The following is a 21,046-nucleotide window of genomic DNA, read 5'->3' on the forward strand; positions in this document are numbered from 1 at the left end:
AGAACCAGGAACGTTCCCCGCTCCCTTTACAACGAGTGATGTCACTACCAGCCATGCACGGTGATGACATCAGATCAGGTTGTGTAGGAGTCTAGGATTAGGGATCAGGGTTTTATGGGTGCCCATTTAGCTATAGAACTTGAGCAATGGATTTCAGAAAACATTAAAGGGAGTAAATACATATGCCCAGGGTTTATTACTCACCCGTCTCACAGGACGTGCCACCGGTCTCATTGTGCGGGTACACAGCTGGCTCTCTGGTCTCCACATCACTGGCAGCATCTCCCTCTGCTTGTATGACGTCTGGAAGGAAGGTTATGGTCAGACATCGGCGGGGGCACACCTATACCATATCTCCGGTCACACCCCCAGCGTATGCACGGCCTGCAGGCACGGCTGTGACTCAGACATTAGATTGATGTCTTACCTGTTAAATCTCTTTCTTCAAGGATGTCAGGGGCCACAGGTCTAATGCTGGGTAGTAGAGTGGGAGAGAGAGCATTCCAGCACCCGAAAGGTTAAACTTCTTCCTGCCTGCCAGGCTCCTCCCCTCCTCTACCCCGCCTCCAGACCAGGAAGCTCAGTTTTTAACAAGCCAAGGCAGGAGAGAAGGAAGAGAAACCCATACAGAACACATTCTGAACACAGGTTAGTACCCCCAACAGGCAACTATGTAACCAAACCTTTAACGTAAACGTTAAAATAACTAAAACAGGCGCGGAAGGGAGGGATTCCTGTGGCCCCTGACGTCCTCGAAGAAAGAGATTTAACAAGTAAGACATAAATCTGGTTTTATTCTTCTGGACAAGTCAGGGGCCACAAGGCTAATGCTGGGACGTGCGAAAGCAGCCACCTAAGGGTGGGGACGTGCCTGTACTGCAGCCATTAAACTCTGGCCAAAGGATGAGTCCTAGGAGGCAAATGTATCAAACGCATAGAAGTGTAAGAAAGTATTGGCAGATATCCAAGTCGCTGCCCTGCCCCTAACAGCCAAAGACGCACCCACAAAACTCATGGAATTAGCCCGGACCACCGCAGGAACTGGGAGGGAGGCATCCAAGTCTGCCTGCTTGATGACAGATCTAAGCTAACGGGCAATTGTCTGATTAGTAGCAGGCCAACCTCTCTTTTGAAATTCCTAGAGGACAAAGAGAGAGTCTGGTTTCCGAAGAGCCTTAGGTGGTATTCATTGTGAGGGTCACGGCAGTCGAGCTTGCTCGACCGCCATGACCCAGTCCTGTTCTCGGTCAGCTCAACCGAGAACATGCAGGCGGGATTCAAAGTCCCGCCTGCCAGGGAGCGAGACGGGGCTTGGCCGCGAGTTGCGGCCGAGAAGAGGAGAGCTGCAGCCAGAAGCTCGTCACTTCCTGGCCGTTCTCGGCAGAACAAGCCTTGTGAAGTCGGGCTCGTACTGCCGAGATACCCTGCACAATGCTGTCTGGGAGGACAGCATTGAATAGGGCCCGGCGGGAGATGCTCGCCGGTGATTGAACATCCCCTTAGTGTGACGCACATTGATGCCCAAAGCACGGACCACATCTAGGGAGGTATCCGGTCGCCAAAGGCAGGGACCACAATCTCCTGGTTGACATGAAACTTAGACAGCACCTTGGGGAGGTGTGAAGGAACCGCCCTACCAGGATGGAAGATTAGGAAAGGTGACTGGGGGCGGGAGTACATGACAGCAAAACAGCCCTAGGGCTGACAGGGAATCCACCATGCAAGCCCTTGGGGTCGTGAGACCTGGACCAGTACAGGGTGACCTTGAGGTTGTGGTGCGATGCCATCGCTCTGGGTCTGCCACAACGGCGTACCAGGATCTGGAACATCACCGGATGGAGGGCCCATTAGCCACTTCCTACTGTCCCCGGGGGAGTGTCTGTTTGAGGTGATCCCTCTCCCCCTGCTAACAAATGGCCGCCAGGGAAGATGACCTCATGCAACTCTGGTAAAATGGCGGTGATCCGGCGCTGCTGCCCACACACTTTATCCATGGTGGTCCAGCAGGAATGGCGTACCAGACGTCCACTTGCTAGCGCAGCCCGGCGGTCCCCCGTGCGTGCCCGGGTGATGGAGCAGCAGCATGGGTGTATAATAGACCCCCAGCGCTGCTGCCCTGTCTGACCCACAGTCAGTGTATAAAAATAGAATGAAAAAAATAAAGATTTCAAAAGAAGTAAGGCTGCATAATGCAGCCCCTCTCTAAGGTGCATGTTGGCTCCTGCCAGCACCGAATAAACTGAGCTTCCTGGCCTAGAGGCGGGGTAGAGGAGGGGAGGAGCCTGGCTGCCCTGGGAGGCAGGGAGAAGTTTAACCATTTAGGTGCTGGAATGCTCCCACTCCACTACCCAACGTTAGCCCTGTGGCCCCTGACGTGTCCCAAAGAATAAATAATAAGAGATTGATTCATCTTGTATTGGACCCGTCACTGGCTGTGTTTGTATGTATCTTCCTATGTATGTGCGTGTGATATAGATTTATACTGTATATATACCCCTATCCTTCCATATACAACCTCAAATCTGCAACTCCATTACAGCTGGACTAGGAGACTATCACTCCCTCCACCCCCTATGACCCATGGGAAAGATACTATAACTCCCCCCCAGGCTGTACCTTGTCCGGAGGAGAGAGCCTCCAAGCCATGAGCAGCCTGCACGGCGGTTATACTGAGCGACTTCAGGGCGGTGCAGGCATTGACAATCTCTTGCATCTGCAGGAACCCAGCCACGGCCAGCACGTCCTCCACATTCTCCCGGCTCAGGTTCAGCCGCGCTGTGTACATGAACTCCAGCACTTGGCCCAGGCCTGACACAGGACAGAGATAACAATTACCGGGCTCATCTCACCATGCACTGCTATATAACCCAGCACACACTCACTAGGAGCCGCGTACCTGCTGCGTTACTGATATCCAGGTGGACCACGTCCTTCTGCTCCACAAACAGCATCCGGAAGTACTGGCTGCAGGCCGCTAGCACCGCCTTGTGCGCCTTGAAGTCAATTCCGTCCACCACGAAGGTGCAGTCGCAGAGAAGTCCGAGCTGTCTCTGCTGATTGAGCTGCTCCAGAACAAGCTGGCTGTGCTGTGGGAAATCCATGGCTGGGGAAAGAAGAGAGGCAAGATCAGACCACGTCCTACCGCACAAGAGACTGTAAGCTCCTATGTACAAGCCTGTATGGTGCTGAGTGGTCACTGCACCCCCACATTACAGCTAGATGATCACATCCGCGTCTTACCACACAAGAGACTGTAAGCTCCTATGTACAAACCTGTATGGTGCTGAGCGGTCACTGCACCCCCACATTAAAGCTAGATGATCACATCCGTGTCCTACCGCACAAGAGACTGTAAGCTCCTATGTACAAGCCTGTATGGTGCTGAGTGGTCACTGCACCCCCACATTACAGCTAGATGATCACATCCGCGTCCTACCGCACAAGAGACTGTAAGCTCCTATGTACAAACCTGTATGGTGCTGAGCGGTCACTGCACCCCCACATTACGGCTAGATGATCACATCCGCATCCTACCGCACAGGAGACTGTAAGCTCCTATGTACAAACCTGTATGGTGCTGAGTGGTCACTGCACCCCCACATTACAGCTAGATGATCACATCCACGTCCTACCATACAAGAGACTGTAAGCTCCTATGTACAAGCCTGTATGGTGCTGAGTGGTCACTGCACCCCCACATTACAGCTAGATGATCACATCCGCGTCCTACCGCACAAGAGACTGTAAGCTCCTATGTACAAGCCTGTATGGTGCTGAGCGGTCACTGCACCCCCACATTACAGCTAGATGATCACATCCGCGTCCTACCGCACAGGAGACTGTAAGCTCCTATGTACAAACCTGTATGGTGCTGAGCGGTCACTGCACCCCCACATTACAGCTAGATGATCACATCCGCGTCCTACCGCACAAGAGACTGTAAGCTCCTATGTACAAACCTGTATGGTGCTGAGTGGTCACTGCACCCCCACATTACAGCTAGATGATCACATCCGCGTCCTACCGCACAGGAGACTGTAAGCTCCTATGTACAAACCTGTATGGTGCTGAGTGGTCACTGCACCCCCACATTACAGCTAGATGATCACATCCGCGTCCTACCGCAGAAGAGACTGTAAGCTCCTATGTACAAGCCTGTATGGTGCTGAGCGGTCACTGCACCCCCACATTACATCTAGATGATCACATCCGCATCCTACCGCACAAGAGACTGTAAGCTCCTATGTACAAGCCTGTATGGTGCTGAGCGGTCACTGCACCCCCACATTACAGCTAGATGATCACATCCGCGTCCTACCGCACAAGAGACTGTAAGCTCCTATGTACAAACCTGTATGGTGCTGAGCGGTCACTGCACCCCCACATTACAGCTAGATGATCACATCCGCGTCCTACCGCACAGGAGACTGTAAGCTCCTATGTACAAACCTGTATGGTGCTGAGCGGTCACTGCACCCCCACATTACAGCTAGATGATCACATCCGCGTCCTACCGCACAAGAGACTGTAAGCTCCTATGTACAAACCTGTATGGTGCTGAGCGGTCACTGCACCCCCACATTACAGCTAGATGATCACATCCGCGTCCTACCGCACAGGAGACTGTAAGCTCCTATGTACAAGCCTGTATGGTGCTGAGTGGTCACTGCACCCCCACATTACAGCTAGATGATCACCTCTGCGTCCTACTGCAGAAGAGACTGTAAGCTCCTATGTACAAGCCTGTATGGTGCTGAGCGGTCACTGCACCCCCACATTACAGCTAGATGATCATATCCACGTCCTACCGCAAAGGAGACTGTAAGCTCCTATGTACAAACCTGTATGGTGCTGAGCGGTCACTGCACCCCCACATTACAGCTAGATGATCACATCCGCATCCTACCGCACAGGAGACTGTAAGCTCCTATGTACAAGCCTGTATGGTGCTGAGTGGTCACTGCACCCCCACATTACAGCTAGATGATCACATCCGTGTCCTACCGCACAAGAGACTGTAAGCTCCTATGTACAAACCTGTATGGTGCTGAGCGGTCACTGCACCCCCACATTACAGCTAGATGATCACATCCGTGTCCTACCGCACAGGAGACTGTAAGCTCCTATGTACAAGCCTGTATGGTGCTGAGCGGTCACTGCACCCCCACATTACAGCTAGATGATCACATCCGCGTCCTACCGCACAAGAGACTGTAAGCTCCTATGTACAAGCCTGTATGGTGCTGAGTGGTCACTGCACCCCCACATTACAGCTAGATGATCACATCCGCGTCCTACCGCACAGGAGACTGTAAGCTCCTATGTACAAGCCTGTATGGTGCTGAGCGGTCACTGCACCCCCACATTACAGCTAGATGATCACATCCGCGTCCTACCGCACAGGAGACTGTAAGCTCCTATGTACAAACCTGTATGGTGCTGAGCGGTCACTGCACCCCCACATTACAGCTAGATGATCACATCCGCGTCCTACCGCACAAGAGACTGTAAGCTCCTATGTACAAGCCTGTATGGTGCTGAGTGGTCACTGCACCCCCACATTACAGCTAGATGATCACATCCATGTCCTACCGCACAAGAGACTGTAAGCTCCTATGTACAAACCTGTATGGTGCTGAGCGGTCACTGCACCCCCACATTACAGCTAGATGATCACATCCGCGTCCTACCGCAGAAGAGACTGTAAGCTCCTATGTACAAGCCTGTATGGTGCTGAGCGGTCACTGCACCCCCACATTACAGCTAGATGATCACATCCGCGTCCTACCGCACAAGAGACTGTAAGCTCCTATGTACAAGCCTGTATGGTGCTGAGTGGTCACTGCACCCCCACATTACAGCTAGATGATCACCTCCGCGTCCTACTGCAGAAGAGACTGTAAGCTCCTATGTACAAGCCTGTATGGTGCTGAGCGGTCACTGCACCCCCACATTACAAATGTTGTGCAGGTTAGTAAATCACCAATGATGGTGCCGAGCGTGTAACACAAATGCATTAGGGTGATTATTAGGCAGGAGCTGTGCCCTCATACATAACCGCTGCAGTCACATCAGATCCCGGGAGACTGCTGGTGTTGGTCGTCTTTATCGCAACACAATGCAATTAGGAGGCAGGAGAAGACTGTGCTGAGTAATGTGACACTTGTATATCTGTGTGTGACTGAGTCTGTGATCTGTACACCAAGTGCTACAATGTAACAGTGCCAGCTTCCTCCAATACAAGTTCTGTTCTGCTCCGGATACAGCCTCAGTCACACACGGTATGCAGGTATCACATCACTCAGCGCAGTCTGCTCCGTATACAGCCTCAGTCACACACAGTATACAGGTGTCACATATCACATCACTCAGCGCAGTCTGCTCCGTATACAGCCTCAGTCACACACAGTATACAGGTGTCACATATCCCATCACTCAGCGCAGTCTGCTCCGTATACAGCCTCAGTCACACGCAGTATACAGGTGTCACATATCCCATCACTCAGCGCAGTCTGCTCCGTATACAGCCTCAGTCACACGCAGTATACAGGTGACACATATCACATCACTCAGCGCAGTCTGCTCCGTATACAGCCTCAGTCACACACACAGTATACAGGTGTCACACATCACATCACTCAGCGCAGTCTGCTCCGTATACAGCCTCAGTCACACGCGGTATACAGGTGTCACACATCACATCACTCAGCGCAGTCTGCTCCGTATACAGCCTCAGTCACACACGGTATACAGGTGTCACATATCACATCACTCAGCGCAGTCTGCTCCGTATACAGCCTCAGTCACACGCAGTATACAGGTGTCACATATCCCATCACTCAGCGCAGTCTGCTCCGTATACAGCCTCAGTCACACGCAGTATACAGGTGACACATATCACATCACTCAGCGCAGTCTGCTCCGTATACAGCCTCAGTCACACACACAGTATACAGGTGTCACACATCACATCACTCAGCGCAGTCTGCTCCGTATACAGCCTCAGTCACACGCGGTATACAGGTGTCACACATCACATCACTCAGCGCAGTCTGCTCCGTATACAGCCTCAGTCACACGCAGTATACAGGTATCACATATCACATCACTCAGCGCAGTCTGCTCCATATACAGCCTCAGTCACACACGGTATACAGGTATCACATCACTCAGCGCAGTCTGCTCCGTATACAGCCTCAGTCACACGCAGTATACAGGTGTCACATATCACATCACTCAGCGCAGTCTGCTCCGTATACAGCCTCAGTCACACGCAGTATACAGGTGTCACATATCCCATCACTCAGCGCAGTCTGCTCCGTATACAGCCTCAGTCACACACAGTATACAGGTGTCACATATCACATCACTCAGCGCAGTCTGCTCCGTATACAGCCTCAGTCACACACGGTATACAGGTGTCACATATCCCATCACTCAGCGCAGTCTGCTCCGTATACAGCCTCAGTCACACGCAGTATACAGGTGTCACATATCCCATCACTCAGCACAGTCTGCTCCGTATACAGCCTCAGTCACACGCTGTATACAGGTGTCACATATCCCATCACTCAGCGCAGTCTGCTCCGCATACAGCCTGTCACACGCAGTATACAGGTATCACATATCACATCACTCAGCGCAGTCTGCTCCGTATACAGCCTCAGTCACGCGCAGTATACAGGTATCACATCACTCAGCGCAGTCTGCTCCGTATACAGCCTCAGTCACACGCAGTATACAGGTGTCACATCACTAAGTGCAGCCTGCTCCGTATACAGCCTCAGTCACACGGTATACAGGTGTCACATATCCCATCACTCAGCGCAGTCTGCTCCGTATACAGCCTCAGTCACACGCGGTATACAGGTATCACACCACTCAGCGCAGTCTGCTCCGTATACAGCCTCAGTCACACGCGGTATACAGGTATCACACCACTCAGCGCAGTCTGCTCCGTATACAGCCTCAGTCACATGCAGTATACAGGTGTCACATATCACACCACTCAGCGCAGTCTGCTCCGTATACAGCCTCAGTCACACACAGTATACAGGTGTCACATATCACATCACTCAGCGCAGTCTGCTCTGTATACAGCCTCAGTCACACGCAGTATACAGGTATCACATATCACATCACTCAGCGCAGTCTGCTCCGTATACAGCCTCAGTCACACACAGTATACTGGTGTCACATATCACATCACTCAGCGCAGTCTGCTCCGTATACAGCCTCAGTCACACACAGCATACAGGTGTCATATATCACATCACTCAGTGCAGTCTGCTCCGTATGCAGCCTCAGTCACACGCAGTATACAGGTGTCACATATCACATCACTCAGCGCAGTCTGCTCCGTATACAGCCTCAGCCACACGCAGTATACAGGTGTCACATATCACATCACTAAGCGCAGTCTGCTCCGTATACAGCCTCAGTCACACGCGGTATACAGGTGTCACATATCACATCACTCAGCGCAGTCTGCTCCGTATACAGCCTCAGTCACACGCAGTATACAGGTGTCACATATCACATCACTCAGCGCAGTCTGCTCCTTATACAGCCTCAGTCACACGCAGTATACAGGTGTCACATCACTCAGTGCAGTCTGCTCCGTATACAGCCTCAGTCACACCCAGTATACAGGTGTCACATATCCCATCACTCAGCGCAGTCTGCTCCGTATACAGCCTTAATCACACACAGTATACAGGTGTCACATATCACATCACTCAGCGCAGTCTGTGTACAGCCTCAGTCACACGCAGTATACAGGTGTCACATATCACATCACTCAGCACAGTCTGCTCCGTATACAGCCTCAGTAACACGCGTTATACAGGTGTCACATATCACATCACTCAGCGCAGTCTGCTCCGTATACAGCCTCAGTCACACGCAGTATACAGGGGTCACATATCCCATCACTCAGCGCAGCCTGCTCCGTATACAGCCTCAGTCACACGCGATATACAGGTGTCACATATCACACCACTCAGCACAGTCTGCTCCGTATACAGCCTCAGTCACACAGTATACAGGTGTCACATATCACATCACTCAGCACAGTCTGCTCCATATACAGCCTCAGTCACACACGGTATACAGGTGTCACATATCACATCACTCAGCGCAGTCTGCTCCGTATACAGCCTCAGTCACACGCGGTATACTGGTGTCACATATCACATCACTCAGCGCAGCCTGCTCCGTATACAGCCTCAGTCACATGCAGTATACAGGTGTCACATATCACATCACTCAGCTCAGTCTACTCCGTATACAGCCTCAATCACACGCAGTATACAGGTATCACATATCCCATCACTCAGCGCAGTCTGCTCCGTATACAGCCTCAGTCACACGCAGTATACAGGTGTCACATATCACATCACTCAGCACAGTCTGCTCCGTATACAGCCTCAGTCACACACGGTATACAGGTGTCACATATCACATCACTCAGCGCAGTCTGCTCCGTATACAGCCTCAGTCACACGCGGTATACAGGTGTCACATATCACATCACTCAGCGCAGTCTGCTCCGTATACAGCCTCAGTCACACGCAGTATACAGGTGTCACATAGCACATCACTCAGCGCAGTCTGCTCCGTATACAGCCTCAGTCACACGCAGTATACAGGTGTCACATATCACATCACTCAGCACAGTCTGCTCCGTATACAGCCTCAGTAACACGCGTTATACAGGTGTCACATAGCACATCACTCAGCGCAGTCTGCTCCGTATACAGCCTCAGTCACACGCGGTATACAGGTATCACATCACTCAGCGCAGTCTGCTCCGTATACAGCCTCAGTCACACACAGTATACAGGTGTCACATATCACATCACTCAGCGCAGTCTGCTCCGTATACAGCCTCAGTCACACGCAGTATACAGGTGTCACATATCCCATCACTCAGCGCAGTCTGCTCCGTATACAGCCTCAGTCACACACAGTATTCAGGTGTCACATCACTCAACGCAGTCTGCTTCGTATACAGCCTCAGTCACACGCAGTATACAGGTGTCACATATCCCATCACTCAGCGCAGTCTGCTCCGTATACAGCCTCAGTCACATGCAGTATACAGGTATCACATATCACATCACTCAGCGCAGTCTGCTCCGTATACAGCCTCAGTCACACGCGGTATACAGGTGTCACATATCACATCACTCAGCGCAGTCTGCTCCGTATACAGCCTCAGTCACACGCAGTATACAGGTGTCACATATCCCATCACTCAGCGCAGTCTGCTCCGTATACAGCCTCAGTCACACACAGTATACATGTGTCACATCACTCAACGCAGTCTGCTCCGTATACAGCCTCAGTCACACGCGGTATACAGGTATCACATATCACATCACTCAGCGCAGTCTGCTCCGTATACAGCCTCAGTCACACACAGTATACAGGTGTCACATATCACATCACTCAGCGCAGTCTGCTCCGTATACAGCCTCAGTCACACGCAGTATACAGGTGTCACATATCCCATCACTCAGCGCAGTCTGCTCCGTATACAGCCTCAGTCACACACAGTATACAGGTGTCACATCACTCAACGCAGTCTGCTCCGTATACAGCCTCAGTCACACGCAGTATACAGGTGTCACATATCCCATCACTCAGCGCAGTCTGCTCCGTATACAGCCTCAGTCACATGCAGTATACAGGTATCACATATCACATCACTCAGCGCAGTCTGCTCCGTATACAGCCTCAGTCACACGCGGTATACAGGTGTCACATATCACATCACTCAGCGCAGTCTGCTCCGTATACAGCCTCAGTCACACGCAGTATACAGGTGTCACATATCCCATCACTCAGCGCAGTCTGCTCCGTATACAGCCTCAGTCACACACAGTATACAGGTGTCACATCACTCAACGCAGTCTGCTCCGTATACAGCCTCAGTCACACGCAGTATACAGGTGTCACATATCCCATCACTCAGCGCAGTATGCTCCGTATACAGCCTCAGTCACATGCAGTATACAGGTATCACATATCACATCACTCAGCGCAGTCTGCTCCGTATACAGCCTCAGTCACACGCGGTATACAGGTGTCACATATCACATCACTCAGCGCAGTCTGCTCCGTATACAGCCTCAGTCACACGCGGTATACAGGTGTCACATATCACATCACTTAGCGCAGTCTGCTCCGTATACAGCCTCAGTTACACACAGTATACAGGTGTCACATATCACATCACTCAGCGCAGTCTGCTCCGTATACAGCCTCAGTCACACACAGTATACAGGTGTCACATATCACATCACTCAGCGCAGTCTGCTCCGTATACAGCCTCAGTCACACGCAGTATACAGGTGTCACATATCACATCACTAAGCGCAGTCTGCTCCGTATACAGCCTCAGTCACACGCGGTATACAGGTGTCACATATCACATCACTCAGCGCAGTCTGCTCCGTATACAGCCTCAGTCACACGCAGTATACAGGTGTCACATATCACATCACTCAGCGCAGTCTGCTCCTTATACAGCCTCAGTCACACGCAGTATACAGGTGTCACATCACTCAGTGCAGTCTGCTCCGTATACAGCCTCAGTCACACCCAGTATACAGGTGTCACATATCCCATCACTCAGCGCAGTCTGCTCCGTATACAGCCTTAGTCACACACAGTATACAGGTGTCACATATCACATCACTCAGCGCAGTCTGCTCCGTATACAGCCTTAGTCACATGCAGTATACAGGTGTCACATATCACATCACTCAGCGCAGTCTGTGTACAGCCTCAGTCACACGCAGTATACAGGTGTCACATATCACATCACTCAGCGCAGTCTGCTCCGTATACAGCCTCAGTCACACGTGGTATACAGGTGTCACATATCACATCACTCAGCGCAGTCTGCTCCGTATACAGCCTCAGTCACACACGGTATACAGCTGTCACATATCACATCACTCAGCGCAGTCTGCTCCGTATACAGCCTCAGTCACACGCAGTATACAGGTGTCACATATCACATCACTCAGCGCAGTCTGCTCCGTATACAGCCTCAGTCACACACGGTATACAGGTGTCACATATCACATCACTCAGCGCAGTCTGCTCCGTATACAGCCTCAGTAACACGCGTTATACAGGTATCACATATCACATCACTCAGCTCAGTCTACTCCGTATACAGCCTCAGTCACACGCAGTATACAGGTATCACATATCCCATCACTCAGCGCAGTCTGCTCCGTATACAGCCTCAGTCACACGCAGTATACAGGTGTCACATATCACATCACATAGCACAGTCTGCTCCGTATACAGCCTCAGTAACATGCGTTATACAGGTGTCACATAGCACATCACTCAGCGCAGTCTGCTCCGTATACAGCCTCAGTCACACGCAGTATACAGGTGTCACATATCCCATCACTCTGCGCAGTCTGCTCCGTATACAGCCTCAGTCACTTGCAGTATACAGGTATCACATATCACATCACTCAGCGCAGTCTGCTCCGTATACAGCCTCAGTCACACGCGGTATACAGGTGTCACATATCACATCACTCAGCGCAGTCTGCTCCGTATACAGCCTCAGTCACATGCAGTATACAGGTATCACATATCACATCACTCAGCGCAGTCTGCTCCGTATACAGCCTCAGTCACACGCGGTATACAGGTGTCACATATCACATCACTCAGCGCAGTCTGCTCCGTATACAGCCTCAGTCACACGCAGTATACAGGTGTCACATATCCCATCACTCAGCGCAGTCTGCTCCGTATACAGCCTCAGTCACACACAGTATACATGTGTCACATCACTCAACGCAGTCTGCTCCGTATACAGCCTCAGTCACACGCGGTATACAGGTATCACATATCACATCACTCAGCGCAGTCTGCTCCGTATACAGCCTCAGTCACACACAGTATACAGGTGTCACATATCACATCACTCAGCGCAGTCTGCTCCGTATACAGCCTCAGTCACACGCAGTATACAGGTGTCACATATCCCATCACTCAGCGCAGTCTGCTCCGTATACAGCCTCAGTCACACACAGTATACAGGTGTCACATCACTCAACGCAGTCTGCTCCGTATACAGCCTCAGTCACACGCAGTATACAGGTGTCACATATCCCATCACTCAGCGCAGTCTGCTCCGTATACAGCCTCAGTCACATGCAGTATACAGGTATCACATATCACATCACTCAGCGCAGTCTGCTCCGTATACAGCCTCAGTCACACGCGGTATACAGGTGTCACATATCACATCACTCAGCGCAGTCTGCTCCGTATACAGCCTCAGTCACACGCAGTATACAGGTGTCACATATCCCATCACTCAGCGCAGTCTGCTCCGTATACAGCCTCAGTCACACACAGTATACAGGTGTCACATCACTCAACGCAGTCTGCTCCGTATACAGCCTCAGTCACACGCAGTATACAGGTGTCACATATCCCATCACTCAGCGCAGTCTGCTCCGTATACAGCCTCAGTCACATGCAGTATACAGGTATCACATATCACATCACTCAGCGCAGTCTGCTCCGTATACAGCCTCAGTCACACGCGGTATACAGGTGTCACATATCACATCACTCAGCGCAGTCTGCTCCGTATACAGCCTCAGTCACACGCGGTATACAGGTGTCACATATCACATCACTTAGCGCAGTCTGCTCCGTATACAGCCTCAGTTACACACAGTATACAGGTGTCACATATCACATCACTCAGCGCAGTCTGCTCCGTATACAGCCTCAGTCACACACAGTATACAGGTGTCACATATCACATCACTCAGCGCAGTCTGCTCCGTATACAGCCTCAGTCACACGCAGTATACAGGTGTCACATATCACATCACTAAGCGCAGTCTGCTCCGTATACAGCCTCAGTCACACGCGGTATACAGGTGTCACATATCACATCACTCAGCGCAGTCTGCTCCGTATACAGCCTCAGTCACACGCAGTATACAGGTGTCACATATCACATCACTCAGCGCAGTCTGCTCCTTATACAGCCTCAGTCACACGCAGTATACAGGTGTCACATCACTCAGTGCAGTCTGCTCCGTATACAGCCTCAGTCACACCCAGTATACAGGTGTCACATATCCCATCACTCAGCGCAGTCTGCTCCGTATACAGCCTTAGTCACACACAGTATACAGGTGTCACATATCACATCACTCAGCGCAGTCTGCTCCGTATACAGCCTTAGTCACATGCAGTATACAGGTGTCACATATCACATCACTCAGCGCAGTCTGTGTACAGCCTCAGTCACACGCAGTATACAGGTGTCACATATCACATCACTCAGCGCAGTCTGCTCCGTATACAGCCTCAGTCACACGTGGTATACAGGTGTCACATATCACATCACTCAGCGCAGTCTGCTCCGTATACAGCCTCAGTCACACACGGTATACAGGTGTCACATATCACATCACTCAGCGCAGTCTGCTCCGTATACAGCCTCAGTCACACGCAGTATACAGGTGTCACATATCACATCACTCAGCGCAGTCTGCTCCGTATACAGCCTCAGTCACACACGGTATACAGGTGTCACATATCACATCACTCAGCGCAGTCTGCTCCGTATACAGCCTCAGTAACACGCGTTATACAGGTATCACATATCACATCACTCAGCTCAGTCTACTCCGTATACAGCCTCAGTCACACGCAGTATACAGGTATCACATATCCCATCACTCAGCGCAGTCTGCTCCGTATACAGCCTCAGTCACACGCAGTATACAGGTGTCACATATCACATCACATAGCACAGTCTGCTCCGTATACAGCCTCAGTAACATGCGTTATACAGGTGTCACATAGCACATCACTCAGCGCAGTCTGCTCCGTATACAGCCTCAGTCACACGCAGTATACAGGTGTCACATATCCCATCACTCTGCGCAGTCTGCTCCGTATACAGCCTCAGTCACTTGCAGTATACAGGTATCACATATCACATCACTCAGCGCAGTCTGCTCCGTATACAGCCTCAGTCACACGCGGTATACAGGTGTCACATATCACATCACTCAGCGCAGTCTACTCCGTATACAGCCTCAGTCACACACAGTATACAGGTGTCACATATCACATCACTCAGCGCAGTCTGCTCCGTATACAGCCTCAGTCACACACAGTATACAGGTGTCACATATCACATCACTCAGCGCAGTCTGCTCCGTATACAGCCTCAGTCACACGCGGTATACAGGTGTCACATATCACATCACTCTGCGCAGTCTGCTCCGTATACAGCCTCAGTCACACACGGTATACAGGTATTACATATTACATCACTCAGCGCAGTCTGCTCCGTATACAGCCTCAGTCACACGCGGTATACAGGTATCACATATCCCATCACTCAGCGCAGTCTGCTCCGTATACACCCTCAGTCACACGCGGTATACAGGTGTCACATATCACATCACTCAGCGCAGTCTGCTTCGTATACAGCCTCAGTCACACACGGTATACAGGTGTCACATATCACATCACTCAGCGCAGTCTGCTCCGTATACAGCCTCAGTCACACACGGTATACAGGTATCACATATCCCATCACTCAGCGCAGTCTGCTCCGTATACAGCCTCAGTCACACACGGTATACAGGTGTCACATATCACACTACTCAGTGCAGTCAGTAGGGGAATGTGCTGTATACAAGGTATATGTTATATACTAGCCCTATACATGGGTATACAGCTGTATACAGGGTATATGTGTAGGGGGCTGTACTGTATACAGTGTATATGGTATATCATAGCCCTATACATGGGTATACAGCTGTATACAGGGTATATGTGTAGGGGGCTGTACTGTATACAATGTATATGTTATATACTAGCCCTATACATGGGTATACAGCTGTATACAGGGGATATGGGTAGAGGGCTGTGCTGTATACAGTGTATATGTTATATACTAGCCCTATACATGGGTATACAGCTGTATACAGGGAATAGGGGTAGAGGGCTGTGCTGTATACAGTGTATATGTTATATACTAGCCCTATACATGGGTATACAGCTGTATACAGGGGATATGGGTAGAGGGCTGGGCTGTATACAGTGTATATGTTATATACTAGCCCTATACATGGGTATACAGCTGTATACAGGGGATATGGGTAGAGGGCTGTGCTGTATACAGTGTATATGTTATATACTAACCCTATACATGGGTATACAGCTGTATACAGGGGATGTGGGTAGAGGGCTGTGCTGAATACAGTGTATATGTTATATACTAGCCCTATACATGGGTATACAGCTGTATACAGAGGATATGGGTAGAGGGCTGGGCTGTATACAGTGTATATGTTATATACTAGCCCTATACATGGGTATATAGCTGTATACAGGGTATATGTGTAGGGGGCTGTACTGTATACTGTGTATATGGTATATCATAGCCCTATACATGGGTATACAGCTGTATACAGAGGATATGGGTAGAGGGCTGGGCTGTATACAGTGTATATGTTATATACTAGCCCTATACATGGGTATACAGAGGATATGGGTAGGGGTCTGTACTGTATACAGTGTATATGTTATATACTAGCCCTATACATGGGTATACAGCTGTATACAGGGGATATGGGTAGGGGTCTGTACTGTATACAGTGTATATGGTATGTAATAGCCTTATACATGGGTATACAGCTGTATACAGGGGATATGGGTAGAGGGCTGTGCTGTATACAGTGTATATGTTATATACTAGCCCTATACATGGGTATACAGCTGTATACAGGGTATATGTGTAGGGGGCTGTACTGTATACAGTGTATATGTTATATACTAGCCCTATACATGGGTATAGAGCTGTATACAGAGGATATGGGTAGAGGGCTGTGCTGTATACAGTGTATATGTTATATACTAGCCCTATACATGAGTATACAGCTGTATACAGGGGATATGGGTAGGGGTCTGTACTGTATACAGTGTATATGGTATGTAATAGCCTTATACATGGGTATACAGCTGTATACAGGGGATATGGGTAGGGGGCTGTACTGTAGGCACCGGAAAGGTTGACCGGAAGTGGGCTCCCTAACCTCTGACCCCTGCGCACGAATTTCCCGCTCTCCCCCGGTACCTGCCATCCCGGAGCCGCCGGGGAATCACATTCTACAGAGAACAGTACAGCCGGACAAAGGGCGCCGCCATCTTGGAAAAGGGCGGAAGTTTAAGTATACGGCGCGCTTCTTTCTACGTCATTTCGCGTCATCATCGTTAACTTTGAGAAGTCACTGCCGCGCCGCCATCTTTCTCCAGGGCATCTGCCCTTATCTGTCCTCATCACTATTATGGGCGCCATTATCACCATTAATTAACTCTTGTCTTCTCTGTATGTGACCAGATTTAACAAGCCTTGGATCTTACACTTTCTGCTAGTATAGCAGCTATAGGCAATGCCATAGCCTGCCTGCATTCTGAAAGAGACTCCCTGACATAGCAGCAATCTCCCTCTCTCCCTCATTAGTCTAGCAATCTCCCCCATGTCTCCTAGCCCACATTACACTGGTACATCATAGTTACCTCCCCACCTGCATTCTGAAAGAGACTCCCTGACATAGTAGCAATCTCCCTCTCTCCCTCATCAGTCTAGCAATCTCCCTCATGTCACCTAGCCCACATTACACTGTTACATCATAGTTACCTCCCCTCCTGCATTCTGAAAGAGACTCCCTGACATAGTAGCAATCTCCCTCTCTCCCTCATCAGTCTAGCAATCTCCCTCATGTCACCTAGCCCACATTACACTGTTACATCATAGTCACCTCCCCTCCTGCATTCTGCAGGAGACTCCCTGACATAGCAGCAATCTCCCTCTCTCCCTCATTAGTCTAGCAATCTCCCTCATGTCACCTAGCCCACATTACACTGTTACATCGTAGTTACCTCCCCTCCTGCATTCTGAAAGAGACTCCCTGACATAGTAGCAATCTCCCTCTCTCCCTCATCAGTCTAGCAATCTCCCTAATGTCACCTAGCCCACATTACACTGTTACATCATAGTTACCTCCCCTCCTGCATTCTGAAAGAGACTCCCTGACATAGTAGCAATCTCCCTCTCTCCCTCATCAGTCTAGCAATCTCCCTCATGTCACCTAGCCCACATTACACTGTTACATCATAGTCACCTCCCCTCCTGCATTCTGCAGGAGACTCCCTGACATAGCAGCAATCTCCCTCTCTCCCTCATTAGTCTAGCAATCTCCCTCATGTCACCTAGCCCACATTACACTGTTACATCATAGTTGCCTCCCCACCTGCATTCTGAAAGAGACTCCCTGACATAGTAGCAATCTCCCTCTCTCCCTCATCAGTCTAGCAATCTCCCTCATGTCACCTAGCCCACATTACACTGTTACATCATCGTAACCTCCCCTCCTGCATTCTCCAGGATACTCCCTGACATAGCAGCAATCTCCCTCTCTCCCTCATTAGTCTAGCAATCTCACTCATGTCACCTAGCCCACATTACACTGTTACATCATAGTTACCTCCCCTCCTGCATTCTGCAGGAGACTCCCTGACATAGCAGCAATCTCCCTCTCTCCCTCATTAGTCTAGCAATCTCCCTCATGTCACCTAGCCCACATTACACTGTTACATCATAGTTACCTCCCCTCCTGCATTCTCCAGGAGACTCCCTGACATAGCAGCAATCTCCCTCTCTCCCTCATTAGTCTAGCAATCTCCCTCATGTCACCTAGCCCACATTACACTGTTACATCATCGTAACCTCCCCTCCTGCATTCTGCAGGAGACTCCCTGACATAGCAGCAATCTCCCTCTCTCCCTCATTAGTCTAGCAATCTCCCTCATGTCACCTAGCCCACATTACACTGTTACATCATAGTTACCTCCCCTCCTGCATTCTGCAGGAGACTCCCTGACATAGCAGCAATCTCCCTCTCTCCCTCATTAGTCTAGCAATCTCCCTCATGTCACCTAGCCCACATTACACTTACACCATAGTTACCTCCCCTCCTGCATTCTGCAGGAGACTCCCTGACATAGCAGCAATCTCCCTCTCTCCCTCATTAGTCTAGTAATCTCCCTCATGTCACCTAGCCCACATTACACTGTTACATTTTGGGGGGGAAAAGGAATGAGAGATAGATACATTTACATTGAATCATCAGCACCATTTCCCAGCACTTTACCAAGTATAGTAGCTCTGTCTAACTGCTTTGGGCTCATCTACATTTGGATATAAGTCAGGGTTGCCTACCCTCCCGGAATGGCCGGGAGGGTCCCGGAAATCAGGTCACCCTCCCGGCCCCCCGGAAAGGTGGCCAACCCTCCCAGATTCTGGGGGACCCCCGCTCCCCCTCCCCCCCCCCCCCTGATTGCGGTCCCCCATCCCCCCCTGACCGCGGCGTTTAAATTACCTTATAACTGCTGATCTCGGGGGGGGGGGGGGGGGCTAAAGTGTCATAATCGCGTCATTTAGCCCCGCCCCCTCCATGGAGATAGGCAAATTGAGTAAATCTCCTTCGTGGGGGCGGGCTTAATGATGTCACGTTTAAGCCCCACCCCTGAGCTCCTGCTGAAAGTCTCCTCTCCGGGCTTCTCCCGGAGAGGAGCTTTTAAAAGTCGGCAACCCTGATATAAGTCATTTTAGAAGATTCCTCTCAGATGTAGCAGTACACACCCACGCTTCTAGGTGCCACGAAAAAACTCTTTTCACAATCTCTCCATATATGGAGCATGACACCCCCCCTCAATGGGGCACTGTGCAAAATTTTACTACCAACTGTAATCTCTCTGAAACTAGTTTTCAAAAGTAGGCAAGTATGGGCAATGCTCAATTGATGCCCTATGCTATATTCCCCTCTGGGTAGGGATTCTCCGCCACTGGTGGGAGACAGAAGTGACCAATTGGGAAAGCCGCTTCCAGCTAAATGCACCAGTTTTGCATACCTCCCAACATGACCCATGCCAGGAGGGACAAAGTCTGGACTTTTTCTCTTAATGTATGATTGCCATCACCTGTGTTGAACAGGTTAACTAATAAGAAAGGTGTTTCTCCACAGGTGATGGCAATTATTAATTAAGAGGAAAGTCCAGGGGCAGAGCGTTGTGTCCCTCCGGGAGAGGGTCATGTTGGGAGGTATGGTTTTAGAGCACACAGGGGTCACTCTGGCGCACATGTCCGCAGCAGCGTTACCACGGACTACACTTTATAACTATAATGGTTCTTTCCTTTCAGACACAATCCTAGTTATTATCCCTGTCTGTAGATCCCCCGCATGGTATAGCGATATGATATCATGGGGCTCCGCCGCGGTCTGTTGGCACAGGGTCTACTGTATCTATCTGACAGGTGTTTCGCGCAGAAGAAAGGTGTGTACCCTTTGTTATGTTTGTGAACGACATATTGGGGGAAATTTACTAAAGGAAATTTGTATAAAAAATAGGTGTATTTGTATCCAGAAATACACTCATTTTTGACATTTTCTATCCCGAAAATACGGCAATTCGTATTCGTATTGATGTGCTATCAATACGAATACGAATTGCCGTATTTTCGGGATAGTAAATGTAAAAAATAAGTATATTTCTGGATACAAATACACTTATTTTTTATACAAATTTCCTTTAGTAAATTTCCCCCATTGTGTCTGCTGCATAGGAATAGCAATATATTGTAAGATCTGAGTCAGTATGCCAACAGTACATGTATACGGAATCGGTACATCTGTCAGACCACACTTAGGTCTACAGTCATTAGGTCGACCCCACTAGGTCGACTGGCAGGAAGGTCGACCTGACTTAAGGTCGACATGGGCCAAGGTCGACATGACTTAAGGTGGAATTTGCATAAAGGTCGACATGAGGAAGGTCAACTGGTCATAAGGTCGACATGGGTTTTTCACTGTTTTTTTACCCGAATGTCGACACAGTCGACATGGACACAGTTGGCAATGAGAATCGGACCCTCGCATTGCTCGCTTCGCTCGCCACAGCT

General features: G+C 50.1%; 1 protein-coding gene across 1 annotated transcript in view; it reads right to left on the minus strand.

Moving 5' to 3' along the window:
- ZBTB17 (zinc finger and BTB domain containing 17) overlaps positions 1–17,260 on the minus strand; it is a 50,866-nt gene extending 33,606 nt beyond the window's left edge. Inside the window, exons 1-4 of the mRNA XM_083161825.1 lie at positions 17,162–17,260; positions 2,897–3,103; positions 2,617–2,808; positions 205–303 (exon numbers count right to left, since the gene is read on the minus strand). Of these exons, the coding sequence (XP_083017951.1) occupies positions 205–303; positions 2,617–2,808; positions 2,897–3,103; positions 17,162–17,168 (505 nt within the window). The 5' untranslated portion in view covers positions 17,169–17,260. The remainder of the gene's footprint in view (positions 1–204; positions 304–2,616; positions 2,809–2,896; positions 3,104–17,161) is intronic.
- Positions 17,261–21,046: the final 3,786 nt, after the last annotated feature.

Source organism: Crinia signifera, chromosome 19 (genome assembly GCF_055691185.1).
Source record: "Crinia signifera chromosome 19, ASM5569118v1, whole genome shotgun sequence".
In the NCBI taxonomy this organism is placed as follows: domain Eukaryota; kingdom Metazoa; phylum Chordata; class Amphibia; order Anura; family Myobatrachidae; genus Crinia; species Crinia signifera.